General features: G+C 32.7%; 2 protein-coding genes across 2 annotated transcripts; both read right to left on the reverse strand.

The window, feature by feature from the left end:
• Positions 1–91: 91 nt before the first annotated feature.
• Positions 92–3,438, reverse strand: LOC132947021 (venom serine carboxypeptidase-like). The gene is made up of 2 exons (XM_061017199.1): positions 2,670–3,438; positions 92–898 (listed from the first exon to the last, which is right to left on the reverse strand). The coding sequence occupies exons 1-2, from the start codon at positions 3,415–3,417 to the stop codon at positions 228–230; spliced, it is 1,419 nt and encodes a 472-aa protein (XP_060873182.1). The 5' UTR covers positions 3,418–3,438; the 3' UTR covers positions 92–227.
• A 552-nt stretch (positions 3,439–3,990) lies between these two features.
• LOC132946939 (venom serine carboxypeptidase-like) lies at positions 3,991–11,330 on the reverse strand. The gene is made up of 2 exons (XM_061017060.1): positions 10,092–11,330; positions 3,991–7,402 (listed from the first exon to the last, which is right to left on the reverse strand). The coding sequence occupies exons 1-2, from the start codon at positions 10,876–10,878 to the stop codon at positions 6,774–6,776; spliced, it is 1,416 nt and encodes a 471-aa protein (XP_060873043.1). The 5' UTR covers positions 10,879–11,330; the 3' UTR covers positions 3,991–6,773.
• Between the last annotated feature and the right edge of the window lie 6,884 nt (positions 11,331–18,214).

Consider the following 18,214-nt stretch of genomic DNA (forward strand, 5'->3'; position numbering starts at 1 on the left):
GCGCTCGTCGACCAGAGCGTCCTTGCCTGCACGTTCACCGTGCCCTGATACGGCACGATTACGTCCAGCTGTCCGGAGTAGAGGATCACGCTGTACAGGCCGGTAGGTATGCTTACATAGTTAGATATTATGATCCAAGGGTCTGTGTGAGTATCAGGTATATAATAACAACTTGACTGTAATAAAATATTTTTATCGAAAGACCGACATTGACAGGTGTCTGTTGGTCAAAATGTTTTGTCTGAAGTGAACCGCTTGATGAGGTCATGAGCCCAAACTGGCTGATCGGCTGGCACCATGTGACCGGCATCCCTGACCAACAGCACGGTAAGCGGACCAGACGCCGTCGCGTAACCGGCCACGGTGGTCTCGTTTCCGTTGTCACATCGATTCTTCTTTTCGCAAACACGCCAAATGGTGCGCGACGGGTCGTTCCGAAATCGTTCCGCGCCCGACCACTCTAGCGACTGGGCCATGCGCATGGTGCCCCGGTGGTGGAGCTTGATGTCGAGCTGCCCGCTGTACAACAGAACCCGATAGCGTCCAGCATCCAATAAAGCGGCTAACCACGGTGCCACCGACCGCATCACGTCGCCGAGCATGTGTTGATAGACTACCTTATTCTTGTTGTTCATCCGCCGTTGGCCAACGTGTAACGCGGCACGCACGGACGGCCTTTCCACGAACTGCACCCAATCATTGTCCGACAGCGGTTTCCGGTCCAACAGCAAGTTGTAGTAGTATTGCATGCCGGTCAGGTTCTGGAACAGGGTCGGGTACGGGTAGAATATGCCGTTCAACATCTCGTCGAACGTCCGGAACGCGCCCTCGTAGTCGCCGCCAAGGATCTGAGCGTGAATAACATTATCGATTTGTTCGATTATGTGCTTTCCGTTTTCTGCAACCGTTTCAAATAACGTTTGTTTTAATAACATGTTTATCGACATTATAAATATTTATCATAAATATATTTCATATTCCTTTTGGTTATTAATTATTATACAGCAGTTCCCTCTCCGGTTCTTTGTTCAAACGGGAACAAAAAAAAGTACTGTGGGGATATTTTGCTAAAAGCCTAAAACCCACATACACAAAATACAAGTATTCCAATCTAAGTTCTAAGGACAATATTATCTAATGCTCCTTGGTTTGTTTGTAATGTTGTACTTCACAAAGGCTTCTAGCTACCCACAATCACTCAGTACATATAAGAAAATTAGCAATCAACTTCTTCATCCTACAAACTAAGTGACCCACTTTCTTTACGCCGACTCAAGCGTGGTAGGCCACATGACCCTTTATTATAATTGTATTATCTTCTTAATTTTAATATCATAGTTAAAATACAATACATCGTTAAGCACAGTACTATTGTCATAATAATTACTGACTTATGATACTATTATTGTTATCTATTTTCAAACGTCAAAAATATATAATTCTGTTATTATGTCAGGGAAACTTAAATTAATAAAAACAGAAAACAGTATTTATCATTTACGCCTAGTTATTTTAATTGTATTTATCATTCACCTAGGTACGTTAACATTCCAAAGTATATTTTTACCACGATATATATAATAACTAGATACCCGACTTCTTCTTATCAATGACGCTGGCAGACATTTACAACTTGGGCAATGTTTACTAATCGTTAGAAAGGTAATATGATAATAAACAACAACATTTGATATCAAACAAGCCCGTTGCCAATCAAAACGATTAGAATTTGTAAACATTTCGCAAGTGACAAATGGCGTTGTGCATCATAATTCAATAATGTGTTGTGTATGGAGTCGGGTATATAGTTATTATACATATTTGTGATTTTTACTAACATGAAACAGCCACATTTGTCATTAAAAATTTAGATTTTTGATTTCAAAGCAATATTGTAAGTTATAACATTATACGAAAGTATATTTTATTAATTTTTGAATTTTTTTTTACAATATTACAAATTATAATAAACAATTTTATGGTGCCCACTGTTTTTTTTAGGTAGTAACGCACATTGTTTACATCATAAAACTATAATTCAAGAATATGTAATATTTGTATTGCACCTGTACATTTCAGTTCGTATATTTTGAATATTTACCCATCTACCAGTTGTATTCGTTTGATTTAAATCAGAATTAACATTTTTTTACAAAGAAACTGATAATTGAAAATGGGTAATTAACACATTCACCACTAGTCACAACACTACTATTATCGAAAAAATAAAATGCGCATACACTTACTTCGCAATATTATATAAACAAGTTTAATATCACAGTGACCGATTCTAATCACAATTTTAAAGCAATAATCATCATAGCATTGTGCATGAAATGTAGAATATATATTTATAAGTTACTCTTATTATAATATTACGTATTAGATTTTGAGTGGAGCAAAGAATGTATCGACTCAACAATGGTGTGTGTTTTTTTCTGTCTGTAAACAATTTTATCTTGTAGCAATAATGTTTTGATTTTTAACTTCAGCATTATTTCTGACGAGGAAGTGAATCTAGATGGTACTCTTAGGAGGTCAAATTGGAAATTTCATAATAGTTGTGAATAGTGTAATAATGTTTTAATATTATAATATGATTATTTGTATGAGACCAACGTGGACGACATAGTATAATAATTCATAGTAATATAATTATATAAAGTTACCGTCAATGAACCCGTATTGGTATAGGTACTCGCTGTAAAACAGCTGGTTGAGAGGGTCAACCAGCCCGTTGCCGATAGCCAGTCCCTTGAGATTTATCTTGATCTTGGCCCCAGGGTTGTTCTGGTCAATGACGTAAGACACAGCCGGCACGTAGTGGCCAGCGAACGACTCGCCAGTCACATAGAAATCGTTGTGCTGATACTCGGGAAATAGCTCGAAAAACTGCACCAGGCTGGCGTACAGGTTCCGGGCGACGTCCATCTCGTTGGTACTGTAACCGGAATCGTTACCTGTGTGGCTGAACCCTGCTCCCACCGGGTTGTCCACATACAGCATCGAGTGCGTAGCCGTCCACGCGTGGTCCCGCAACTTAAGCTCGCCGCCACAGAACTTGCACACCGAAAATGGGCCATTCAGGTTAAACACGCCGAGCAGGCTCGACGTGCCCGGGCCGCCTTGTAGCCACAACAGGACAGGCGCGTCCACTTTGCCGGTCGCAGCCGGGAAGAACCAGAAAAACATGTTGGAACCATGCAGCTCGTCCACGGTCAGGTAACCGGAGTAGCTCTCGATGGCCCCCTTCAGGGGCGTAACATTGCATGCTGCCCGAGCTTCGTCGATCCGACCAGCCCGTATTAGGGGCGTCAGGAGTAAACCTCCGTCCTTTAAATTTACTGCCGCAGAACAACTGCATACGAACGTGGACAGAAGCCACAGTAGACACGATGAGGCAATTTCAAGACGCATCGCTCGAAAAAGATTACTTACGTGTATTGCGAAATAATATAAATCAAGTGGCGATAGTTTTACGTAAAACTTAGCATTATTCAGGTACATGATGTCTGCTGATCTACCTACGTTAGGTCTGGTCTCAACACTGCGGTCGGTTTGTGTAATAATAAAATAAACAGACCACTCCAGTGGACTTTGGGTATATATTAATTACTAATTGGCATTATCGCCTGTTTATGTACAATATTAAAATATTTAGAGTGAGACGGGAAGATCACGAATACTGTTTGCATGTTACGTTAATATAGGTATTTACCTGAACACTTCGTTCTACTCATATCTGCACCTTATCTAGTCCACAGGACTCTGTCACCACAAATTCGCACATTAACACATAATTAGGTATATTATTTTTACCTGGTATGCGATTCAAAATGCAGTAGGCATAACCTTGTATAAACATAATGTGAAGCGACTAAACATTGACTTGAGTGTAATCAAAAAAACAATAAATTATGTAGGTATTAATAAAATAAATATATTTATTAAACAGGGGGGGGGGGGGATAGGTACAGTCGTAGGTGTTGAGTGTATCTCGTGCCATGTGCCTAATAAATTTGAATTCAATGATAAATCTGTTTTCACAAAAAACGACTCTGAAGGAAACAGTCTGTCAGTCGATATTATACTAACAATGTATTATTAATATGATATTTTTTTAATGCTATTAAAGTAATTTATTTTACTATTAACTATTACGATAAGTTGGTTTAATTAAATTTCATTTAAATTCCGAATATATTGCATTTATTAAATTATTAATATAATAATATATATATTTGCATGTGCCTATTATAATAATAGAAATATTGTTAATTTTTATCAACTTTTGAATCAATAACCGACTTAGGTGCCGTAGAATGGTATAAAATAGACAGTACCATTAAATTATTATAAATGTTTTGAAACAGGCATTTTGTATATAAAATATAATAGATAAAATTCATAAAAATTCAAATATCCGCGAATAATAATTTTTAATTACAAAAAAATAACTAAAATTATTATTCTTTGTTTAAATTTTGAATACAATATTTCATCCAAATTTGAACTTAAGATGTCTATACAAATGAATTTTATCTATACATTATATATATTAATAAAATATTTATAGTATTAACCACTTATAAGGAACTTAGTATTAAGCTAGACTTAGCTAAAAAATCTGAATATAAAATACTTATTACAATTTGCAAATAATTTGAAAATGTTCATGACTTCAACGAATTTTTTCAAAATATTTAAACTTACATACCTATTTACAAAAAAAAGTCATGCTTATGCATCTATAATATTTTGTAATAGCTAGCTATGACAAAAACTTATAAGAAACCTGTATTCAATTGTTCAAGTTGCTTGACCAACCAAAAAATGTATTTACATTAAAAGCATATAAACTTTGAAAAATGTATAATTATTAATTCGGAAAAAAACTTATTAACAATTTTCCTTATAAATAAAATGTATTAATTAATATATTAAAATATTAGCCGGTTGTCTCCATATAGGTAATATTAGTCTTTAAATATTTAAAGCTAGTCTTAAATAAAGGCATGTTACTATGTAGGTACCTATATATTATTACATATACATTATACATTTAAACATAAAAACTATAATTATTATTAAACACATTAGCTGGAAAAAATACTGATGGATACAAGGTTCTGTTAAAAAAGTACAAAAAAATCGTTGATCAAAAACATTTTTTTTTTTAAATGTTACACAATATAAATTAGAGCTTATTATATCGTATTGTATCGCATTGACTTCTCGTGAAATATAGTCATCCTTTTAAAAAATTTAAATATGCACATAATATAATGGATTTACATATTATAATGAGATTACATAGGTACTAAACAACGTTTAATACATTTATTGAAGTAGATTATTAATTTTAGCATAAAATATATCAAAAAAAAAAATATTTTTTATATTTTTTTTAAACTGATTTCTCGCATAAAAGATTTTTTTTAAATGTTGCAGCCTGCAGGATTAAAGGAAGAATAGTTAAACATATTTTAATCCCATTTATAGATGATCAAACATAACTTAGATTATTTTTTGGTAAGCAAGTTTTTTTTTACCGTGGGAAAAATTTAAGAAACCATATAACTACTTTATTATAATATACATAAATTCATGTTTGATATTCCACTTTAAAATGTAAAATAAAAATATTGAAGTGTCATATTATAATAATGAAACGCACTATAAATATCTTGGAGCATAAATGCGTGATAAATAAATATATAACTCACACACTTCATTATGCTATAATATAAAAATGAACCACTACGTCGCTGCATGTAAATAGATAATCTAAAACCCTTCCTTCTCGCTAAATAATTTTTAATTTTCTATATATAATCTTTTTATTGTACTAAATTGTATTATTGTAAATTGGGCGAAAGCCCGTGTCGTATTATAAAATAAAATAAAATAAAATAAAATAATATAATATACAATAAATGGAAATAGTAATACATAAATGTATACACTATACAGAATGAAAAAATGTTAGTTCAATATATATAAAATATAATACCTAATATATAACAAATTTTTTTGTCTATCTTTTGATAAAACTGTTTATATTTTGTTTAATGATATTAACATGCAATCGACTGCGAGTAGGTATATAATAAAACTACATCATTATGATGTCATTTCAAATTTTCATGAATGTGATGTGACTTACATATTATATTATATTATATTTATACTTATAAAGATTTATATCTTATTGTATTATATTCGGGAAACAGTGAATGAAGTTGCCCCACACCCATAAGTCCTGCATACTTTTTGACGAAGTCCGAAACATTCACCGACAATGCCTTAAAACAGTTCAAATCATAGTTTAAAGTCTTTAAACTACAGTCAAACCTAGTTAACTCGAAGTTGAACGGACCGGCCAAAAAGTTCGAGTTAATCAATAATTCGCGTTGTCCAAGGATAATACAATTAAAGGAAATTCTAGGGATCGGGGCAAAAGTTCGACGATTTCGGGTTCAAGAAGTTCGAGTGTATAATATATTAAAATGTAATCGCGAACTAGTGCGGACGTCGGTTTGACTCCAACGTGTACATTTTGCAACTACGACCTCAATATACTTTTACTGTAGCACACCGCAAATTAATTTACGGACAGTAGAAATAGAGTTTCAAAAATATTGGCAAAGACCTATGGGAAAACGGACTTGCGGTTAATATGACGGTTTGGAGGTAGGCAACTTCGATACTGCACCTATATTATATTTCGCTTAATATTATGGGGCGACGATGCGTCGCGGCCAAGCGGCGTTTCAGTCAAATGGCTTGCCTGACGTGAACCGGTTGATCATGTCGTGGGCCCAAGCCGGTTGGTCGTACGGCACCATGTGACCAGCGTTCCTGACCAGCAGCTCGGTAAGCGGACCGTACGTGGTCGCGTAACCAGCCACCATGGCGACGAGATACCAGGTGGTACGCGTCGCGTTCCCGAACCGCTCGGCGCCTGTCCACCGGAGAGCCCTGGCCACGTTCACCGTGCCCCGGTACGGCACGATTGCGTCCAACTGTCCGGAATAGAGGAGCACGCGGTACCGGCCGTCGTCCAGAAGCTCTGCGAGCCACGAGGCCACGGACATCGGTATGTCGTACTTCATCCGCTCGTAAACTGTGTCCACCGACGACCACTGGCGTCGGCCCACGTGGAGCGCGGCCCGCGCCACCGGGCCCTGCACGTACCGGTCCCAGTTGCCGCCCTCGAACGGTATCGGGTTCCTGTTCCACACCACGTTGTAGATGTTCTGCATGTCAGTCAGCTCGCTGTACAGCGACGGTGTGGTGATCATCATCCTGGTCATCGCGGCGTACGCGGCCCTGTAGTCCTGGTTGGCGATCCGGTCTCGGGCCAAGTCCTCCTGCACTTTGAACAAACGTTTGCCGTCCTCTGAAATGATATAAAGAAAATATGCACGTGAAAACGAAATTAATAATCAAAAATGATTTAAATGTGTTTGAATGAGTTTAATACACAATACAGCAATATGATACCTAGTTTATACTTTATGGTATAATACGGTGAACACAGATATCAGAACTACTATATGTCTATTATATTGAATAAAAAATGTCTCCTCGTAAAAAGCTTTAAAAAATACAAACTTTATTTATATGGTACACATATATCTCTTGATAATATGTCTAATGTCTATGATTTATATTATTATAATAATTACATCAATAAAATATCATCTTACTATATCATAGTGAAAATGTTGCCAAATATAAATTTTACTTTTATAAATAAATAAATTACTAATAAATGTTCATTGATCACAAGTTTGACGAGTGATAAAAAGTGGATTTTGGAAATAAGCCAATGGCAATGGACGAATACATCTGTAAAATCAGCTGGCACAAAAATAATTTTTAAGCAAAAGACGCACTCATTATATTTCAAAATATTTAATAACAGTTTTATTTTACGAGTGTTTTAATAATATAATAGTATCTAAATTTTCTCTCTATGAGTCATGCATATCGAATTTGTTTTATTACAATTTGTTTTATTTATAGGTACTACATTAAATTTTTTTTTCAATATAATATTACGTTATTAGGCATACATTTTATGAATCTAAAACTGGTACGAAGTCATCAAATATTCTTAATTTATTTAAATAACAACTATTTTATAATAATAATATTATCAACCATATTATGTGGTGTAATGGCATTTCGTTATAAATGCACAAGTTATCAACACTATTCGTATGTATACTGTATAGTATTTTAAAAAAAAATTAATATTTATCACAATCATTTGATATGAGAATATTGCTCACTTCCAAGATACTAAATTCCTCAAAAGTTTAAATACTTTGAACAAGTACGCGTGGACGCGTAGGTCCAATGTTACGTCGATAGGTATTTTTATTAAACGTCCTGACTCTGCGCACTGTTTTCTTTATCATTGGATTGTAAAATATGTAATTCTGATGTACAGTAATGGTATAATAATTAGTGTGACGTTTATAGTTGTTGAAATGCATCTGGTTATTATATACTCTATCATTATGACTCATCGGTGATCGCATACCAAAAACGATTCTAAGCGATAATAATTATTAATTTATGAGAAAATTAGGTACCTAACTATATTTTTTGCGTCAGAATATAGAATAACTCCCTATTAAGAACAAATCTTAAACATATAATTGTTGTTGCATAATTTATTTTAAAATATTAATATGCGTTAAATATTCTCACTGTTTAAAAAACATATTAATTAAGGACGATTTATTTTATTTTGTTCGAAAATTATATTAGAATGTAGATTTCCGCAATTATTATAAAACAAAAAATTTAAAAAAAAATTGTAGGTAGTCTTTAAAATGTCGTAAACGATACTTAATCATTATATAATTTAACGCATTCTATACCTTCTAGTTTCTACTCGACGACAGTGTTTTAAGTAAAATTGCGGCTTACACATAATACAAATTTAAAATTGTAAATTTAAACATCCCATTGAGTATATATAGTATATTATATGCTCGTTTTTATGTTTCTAAATTTGGACTCTATAAATATGTAGGCGATATTTTAGTTTAAGAGTGGGCGGCGCTGGGATACTGAGAAAATTCCCATTAGTATCATCAATGTTTCATTAGTGTACTTATTATTTTTATAATAAAATATGTATAAACACATAAATATTTTGTATTTTAATATCACGCTATATTACAACGCGTGCATGCGATAAATTGCTTACATTAGGTGTCTCAAAATTGATTTTAGGTTTCTGTTCGATGATTAATGGTAAACAAAATAACCCCTCTTGGCCTCGTCGACAATTACTATTAATATTTTATTCTAGCCAATTTATAATGGTGGTACGCTGGTTGATAACAGTATAGGGCTACGTACGTTCAATGGTAAGATGAGTACGCGATACTATCTTTAATATTTTTTTATAACTTATAAGAATTATATATTTTATCCAGTATACCTATATACCTACTACAGTATACAACCGAAACTGTAGGTACTTAACTACTATGTAATACAGAAATAACAATATAATGTCTAAAGCTAATGTTCTAAGCTGCAGATGGTACCGTAAAAACGAAAAGCTTCATATGGCTATAACTTAGAAAATAAGTATAACATCCCCATTGCTTTAAATTATACCAAACTTCAAAGTTAATAAAAAAATGTGTCTGATAAAGTAGCAATGTCCCAAATTAGGTACCTAATAAAATTTGTGTTATTACTTATTATACCCAATATCAATACAAATACTTTGGAAGTAGTAAATAAGTAATACCTATTACCTAGTAGGTGTTCTTTCTATAGCTGTTATGGATAGGTTATTGATAAGAGCTGTTATTACACGAGAACCACTATAAAAACTGCAAATCTTAAAAGGAGTTCTTTGAAAAAAAATGAATATGACCCTCAGATGAATATTAGTATACTTGGGGTTTTAGTTATTAAGGTTGAAGAAATGAAAAGGGCCATTCAAAGTGCTTTTAAATTTTCACGGACCGAAATGCTTCCCTGCAGGTCCGCCTCTAGACATAACTCATATAATAATACACATTATTAAGGTAATAGTGGCATAGATATGGTACCGTCGATGAGCCCGTTCTGGTACAAGAATTCGCTGTATACCATCTGGTTTATGGGGTCGATGAGCCCGTTGCCGATGGCCAGCCCCTTGAGATTGATCTTGATCTGGGCTCCTGGGTTGTTCTGGTGGATGGCGTACGACACGGCCGGCACATACTTGCCGGCGTACGACTCGCCGGCCGCGTAGAACTCGTTTTGCCGGTACTCCGGGTACAGCGTGAAGAACTGCACCAAGGCGGCGTAAAGGTTCCGGGCGACGTCCGTCTGGTTGGAGCTGTAACCTGAATCGTCGCCGGTGAAGCTGTACCCCGCGCCCACCGGATTATCCACGTACAGCACCGAGTGCGTGGACGTCCACGCGTGCCGGCGCGTCTGTAGAACGCCGGCCGCGTCCACCGTGAACGGCCCGTGCTCGTTGAACACCGAAAACAGGCTGGACGCGCCCGGGCCTCCCTGCAACCACAGCACGACGGGCGCGCCGCTGGACCCGTTCGTGGCGGGGAAGAACCAGAAGAACAAGTTTGATAGGAGCGCCTCGTCCACGGTCAGGTAACCGGCGCAACTGTCCACCGCCGCCGCCGTGCTGTTGTCCAAGCGCACTTTGCACGCGGCCCGCGCCTCGTCGATCCGGCCTTCGCGTATCATGGGCGACAGGTACAGTGCCCCGTCGTCTTTGACGTTGGTTCGCGCCGAACAGCTGCAGCAGCAGCAGAGGGCGGCGAAAAACGCGACGACGAACTTCAAGGTGGCGGACCGCCGCCGAATTCGGAGTTCGCGACGCATGACCATATTATTATATTATACACTGGCGCGGCGAGCCCGGTATAAAACCCGCGGTAGTATACGTGACCGCGCGTAGTCGTCGTCGGTATCGGTCTGATGTACCTATGATATTGTGTTATTATTATTAAGTATTATAACGATGATATTATTACCGCGTGGGATGGTCGTTATCCCGGTGGCTGGGCACTGCGCCGGTTACGTTAGGTTCGCGTGTCATGTTGATATTAATGACAATAATAACAGAGTATAACGAAACGCATAGCGATTTAACGAATATCGAGAACAGGGTGTCCGACTGGCGACTGGTCAAAACATTATGCGTTACGCACGTCTGCTGGTTAGGCGACCGAGAGCGTTGTACGCGTAGTATACCGACTACCGGTGCGCGCGATATATATTGTTATATTTTATTTTATTAAATGTGCGGCCGATGGGAATCGTTTGCGTACCGTCGACGATTTCGTACGATAACATTTTATACTGTGAGAATGTCAGTGATGAAATCGCCCTCCCTCCCACCCGTTCGAATCGGGCAGAAAGCCCGTGACGTATTATATTGCGCCGACGTTCTCGAATAATTTTTATTGGGACGTACATATTAATTTGTTATGTACGCCGTACATAATATTTTTGTGTGTAATATAGTCTTGTGCGTACTTGTGATGCAGAATATACTATTAAATACGCGTGTAGCAGACTTATGCTTATGATTTTTATTTTTTGCTGTACTTTACAAACGAACTTTGAGAATAGGGCTCCGAACATTTCCGCAGTCGTGAATATTACCTCGTCGTCGTTTTTTAACGTTAGGTAAAAGAACCCTAGACACGAACATTCAGTAAAAATCGGAGTTTAAGAGAATATTATTATTACGATTTATTGATTTATAAATGCACCTATGTATGATACGTTTAATGTTTATTTACTACTATATATTTACGAAATCCATTACATTTACAACAATAGAACAATGTAAAGTGTTGCGGTGTAACAGGCATAAGATGAGAAAAGAAAAGTTTTTATAAAATATAAAATATAATTATGTAATTGAATTGTCTGTTTGATAAACCTTATGTTATATTAATATTTATTATTTAAATAAACACAATTATAATATTTAACTGCATCACAATGAACATTAAAATATTAATAAAAATAAAATATTGTAACTTATATTAATACACGCAGCTGAGAGAGAGAAAAAATTATATTGAACATTTTTAAATAATTACACATTAAATGCAGCCTTAATATCACTTAGAATTTCAAAAAAATAAATCTAGTCTTACTGAATTAGCATTGGAAATACAGTGCAGGGGGGGAGGACAAATAATGGTTAGTACTTAGTACGTATATTTTGTAATGCATGACGTTAAACATGTTGTAATGCACTTTTATATAAAATTAAAAAAATATTTACTAATAGCCGTTGTATATCTACGATGATTATTATATCGTATAATATTTGTGTTAGCATGAAATAATTATAAAATTAAAATATAAACTGTATGGTCCATTTTGTTTTACAATCCTAGGAATTTGATACAACAGATATTAACAAAAAAATTGTACATTTATCATTTTATTTAATATGATAATTATGTTGATTACAATTTAAAAATATTTACGTCGTACCTACTTATATCCTTTTTTCAGCATAACAGCTGTTGTACGCATGTACACTGTACAGCCTTCCCTATACGCAGAAAATAGATTGTAATAAAATCAAATCAGTCTTTCAACATAAAATAATTCTGACATAAATTCATTTTAACTATTAAAAAATAAAAAAAAATAATAATTTATATTCACAATCATCAAAATAAAAATAAAATATTTATACAATTTATATATTTGAATAAAAAATTAATTGTCATTTACTTATAAAACATCAACAATTACATATACATTATACACAAATTAGGTACGATTGTACAAAGTAACAATTCATACAATATTTCAAAAAAATAAATTTCATGACATTTCAGAACCCTAATTTTTACTAGGTAAAATTGATCCAGTCGTGCACCGAAATTGTGTGAGATTCAAAATAAATGAGGATTATGTGCATTGACTGTGGAATTAATAAATGCTGCTGTCCAACTGCACTATGATTTGCTCAAAAGGCATGTCAGTTCACATCTGCCAGCGGGAAAATAAAACAATACGAAAGCTTACGAAAAAGTCTTTCCATGACTACCCGTATACATCCGTATCTTGGAATGTTTCAAGTGAGCTGTTCACGTCACATTTCCATACTGTTATTATCTTAGATCTAGTTTTCATTTCGTCGTCATAAAACCCCCAGGCCACAAGTATTAAGAATGCCATTATTATTATTATTATTATTTATTTATTATATAAAAAGTTAAATTTACACGCTGTTCTATATACTAAATAAAAAAGCGATTGCATGTCAAGATTTAAAAGCAAGTACATTATTTCGATTAAACTCTACTGTGCAAATAAAATACGCCTATGACTATTTTAAAATAATTTTAATATTTTTTAATACAGTGACGTCAATTTTATATTTTAATAAGAAACCTGAACGTTTGTATATGCACTAAGATCTAAAAATAATGTTTTAACTAAAAGCCAAGTACAAAAGTTTTCTTTTTAAAGTTGAGTATTTCCTATTTCAATAAAATAATGGTAAATACGCTTTTAGAATTTTTAGATTATTATACAAATTGTAATTTTGATATTAAATTGTCTAATTTGATTTTCCTTTATAATATATTAAAAATGTATATGAAAATAATAAAATATAAAAACTCTAATGATCTGAAGCTTTATAATTTTATTTTATGTGCAAACAAACTTTTATTTAACGTATTGCATTTACTGTTTTTGACGTTACAATATTTATCATATTTTTTAGTAAAATTTAATATATTTATTACATTTTTTTCGGAAATAAAACAGATCGGCTACAAACTGCATATTATTATGTGTTTTTTTTCGTTGTCCAGGAAATATTCTATATTATGTAATATATTTATACATTCCTACGATTGAGAATTTTCGTCGTCAGTATTGTTTTATTTTCGTACGAATTAATTTCTGGTACAAAAAATGTATTTTAGTGTCACTTCATAACCATATTATAAATAACAGTTCAATAATAATGTGCGTAAACATTTTTTTGTAAAATGCAATTTTAAAATAGTTATAAAATTCATTCGAATTTGAAAATAATTTGAACGAGAATATTAGTAACAGAATACGATACTATTTATGTGATACGACGACTCGCTATACAACTACGGATACCATGAATATTCTTTCAAAAGACTTACGATCGGTGGTAATATCTCAATATTCACATATAGTATTAATGTTAAAAACCAATAAATTAGATTCTCATAGGAGCGATGAATGTATTAGTTTTACAATGGTGTGTACATAAAATATATATTTTAGTTGTATGCCAATAGCATAAATAATATTTATTATCCATCAAGGAAACCAATGTGAAAATAAAACTATTAATATATTTTCAAATTTTGAATAATACTAATATAAAAAAAATATATATATATAGTAAATAATTAATTTATACATTATAAAAGTTTTTGATTTAAAAATTGGACTAATTAAATTATTAAACACATTAAGTATATTGAAAACAACAATATAAAAATAATTAAAATTAACGTTTACCAAAATATACATATTAAAACCCGTCACTCGTACTGTATGAAAATTATTGTAGAAATTGAGCAAAATAATATCTCATAAGTCATATTCTTATGCACTATATAGTATATACTGTTATGTAGGTAAGGTATTTGGAAATAAAATGGACTGGCTACAACACTCGTCACACGTGTTTTCTTCGTTGTCCAGGAGACTGTAATGTGTATACCTACCATGTTTATATTATTATGTCCGTTGATTACGAAATTTTTCGACAGTATTGTTTTGATTTCTTAGCAATCATTTTTTTTCATATAAAATTGTATTTATTTTCGTGGCACTTTATTACTATAATAGTTCGATAATTTGTGTATATATTATTTTCTAAAACGCGATTTTAAAACAGTTTTAGTTAAAAAAAATTAGTTTAAAAACAACTAGTACGAGGATCAGCAGTATTAAATATGGAACGACGAACACAACGGATATCACGAATGTGCTTTTAAATGATTTTTGCAGAAGACCTTCGAGTTACGGTGATCTCGCATATTAAAAATTAAAAACAATATGTTAGATTCTCATTGGAGCGATTGATGTATTGATTTTACAATGATGATTGTTTTTTAATATATTTTCAGTTTTTATATCAAAAAAAAATAAAAATTAAATACCTAATTATAGACTTCATTTCTTTTGTATATTTGTTTTTTCAAAACAAAATAATATTTTCAACATAACTCTTAAGCTATTAATAAATATTTAAAAAATTTGACCTCTTTTAGTTTTTTTCTATTTACATATAATAACATTTTATTTGTGAGTAAAAAAGTTTGAAATAGGTACCTACAAGGTTCTTATGATTTGTTTACACAACAGATAAAAATATTGAAAATACGCATATCTAATCATTTTTTTTTTAGGTACTTAAGTATAAAGTATAAGCTACTTAAGTTAAAATTTTTATAAAATTTGATATTCTAACAAAAAAAAGGCGGGCAAGTGAGTGTCGCTCAACTGTATAGTAGGTTACAAAAAGGTCACTGTATTGGATGGTGTTAAAATTATTATTGTGAATAAAGTAATTTAAATATTTACCTATTTACGTGGAACCTTGTTTAAAATTGTCAATCCTTAGCTATGAATGCTGAATATTTTATAAATTTTTAACTACAAAATAATTATTACATTTTAAATTTGATAAATTTTGTCGAAATTCAAACTTTAAATGCTTATAAATAAAATTGTGCATATGTTTTTTTAGTATTTTTCAACTAATATTGTAACAATATATCAGGATCCTGATCAGGCTCGAGCCTTGCATTAAATTTCAACGCTTTTTTACCCTACAAATAAAATTTTATTGATATTTATAGAAAAAAAAAATGGAAACTGAAATGTCTCTAAATAGCTCAAAATAAGTTAAAATATTTGGAAAATGTTATGGTATATAGAAAATGCTAATTTAAACATTCAGTCAAAATTGTATGTACCATTTGTTTTAGAGTTAAACCAAAAACCAAAATCGATTTTCTCAAAAACAGATTTTGCGAGAAAATTCCCGTTTTTCCTTAATTTTTATTTTGTTTTTCACGTCACTTTTGAAATTTACTGGAAAATTTTTACTTTTTACCACCCAATGTACCAACTAGATTCACTTTCCTATCAGAAAAGTTACTGTTGAAGAAAATCCAAGCACTTGTACTGTCCTAAAAGGTGATAATAGACAAAAAAAAAAAAAATAATAAAAAAAAACCACACATTGTAAAATCAATTCATTCATCGCTCCGCTCAGAATCTAAAACCATTTTTAATTAGTAAGTATGTCAGTAGTACATAAAACATTATACATTGGGATTTGGAATCTTTTTGTCAATACCTATATTATTATTATTTGTTTATTTATTTATTTTTGTGTATAAACCCAATGACATATTTTCGATATTAAGATTAGTTTTAAGACGCAATTACCTGCTGTCTTGTTAAGTATTCGAATACTTGTATTCAAATACTTTTTTTGTATTTCGAATACTTTTTGACCAATGTATTTTAAATACTAAAAAAATACTTTTTATTTGTATTTTTATTCTAGAATACTAAATACTTTTTTTAATTCTCGTGGTCTAATCGAAATTCCAATTACTAATATTTTGGAATGTACTATTTTAAATTTCGTTTCTACAATATTATTTTAAAATTTTTCTGATAATTTATAAATAAGGTTTCGCCAAAATACAAGCAGATAACAGAATAACTAAACACTGAAATCCCTGTCGGCTCCTTACTCCCATATTATATCATGGCATACAAGAGTACAAGACACTGACCACCACTGGTTGGATTGGCATTTATCTTGATCCTTTAAATATCTTTCTTTTTATTTTGGTTTTATATTTTTCGTACCTACTTATAATTATTTTAGTTTTTATATTTTCAACCTATTTCAAATAATTAGCCTAGGTATTAATCTATTTCTGAAAAAATTCCAAAAACTTGGAAACACGACATTGTTATACTAATCCAAAAACTCGGAAAGGACAAATTAATCACAGAAGTATATAGACCAGTATCTGTACTAAATACAATGTACAACACTTGAAAGAATCATTGATACTCGGTTGAGATGATGGTTTCTCGAAAGAATAAATAATTTTCCTCCCAAACAAAACGGTTTTCACAAACATCAAGCCACATACAACCATCTACACGACGTTCAAAACGAAATTTTAAAAATCTTAAAAACTAAAAAGGTTTTTTGGCTAGTTTCCCTTGATACCTGGCAACATGCATAGGAGAAAAATTACACAAAATACTTTGTAATGGCAAAATAATAAAACATCGGACAGAACATTCTTAGTCAAAATGAACGGCTTCCTCTCCTCAGTATTCAAATAAGAAAATGGTGTAACGCAAGGCTCCAACATCTTAGTAACGCTTTTTCTCATCGTCATCAACGACCTATATGAAGTATTTAAATTTCCCGTAAAATCCTCCTATATTCCGATAATTTAAACATATGGTGCCATGGGAAAAACACTAACAACATACAACCTCCACTTATATTGCTCAATATTGGTCCACACCTCTTGGGGAGCAAACTCATAAAATTAAGCTATCTTCTCTCCTAACTTACTCCAAACCCGCATCCATACAGCCAAGGACTTAAAACTCCTTATAGAAAATCACATCATAAACCAATAGTAACGCATATAGTCAACCCTCCGCGCCATACTCAATTAAGTAAAATATACAGTCCTTCCATGGCCAAACATACCACTATCCAGAAGACAGGAAGTAATCCTAAATAAATCACGAATCGGCCACACATAATAATAGTTGACTCACAGACACCTTATGGTCGGGACTGAACAGGCTTATGCCAAACATGCGAATAAATTCTAACAGTCAAACATAAAATTTGCCACTGTCGAAACTTCAGTAATATTAGAGCCCAGCTTGACATTGCAGAATATCTTGATGAATCAATAAGTCCAGATCCAGGCAACATCAAAAAATATACATCATAATCAACACATATTGAATGTATCATAATCGTACTATAAACCATTGTAACTATTATTACTGTACATATAACGTCATGAACTAATAATCGTTGTTGTATCGGCTTTAATAAAAAAAATAAATTAACAAATTAAACTCTTTCGGTTTTTTTTTTTGTATGCTTATAAGTTAGAACAGTATA

Source organism: Metopolophium dirhodum, chromosome 6 (assembly GCF_019925205.1).
Source record: "Metopolophium dirhodum isolate CAU chromosome 6, ASM1992520v1, whole genome shotgun sequence".
Lineage (NCBI taxonomy): Eukaryota > Metazoa > Arthropoda > Insecta > Hemiptera > Aphididae > Metopolophium > Metopolophium dirhodum.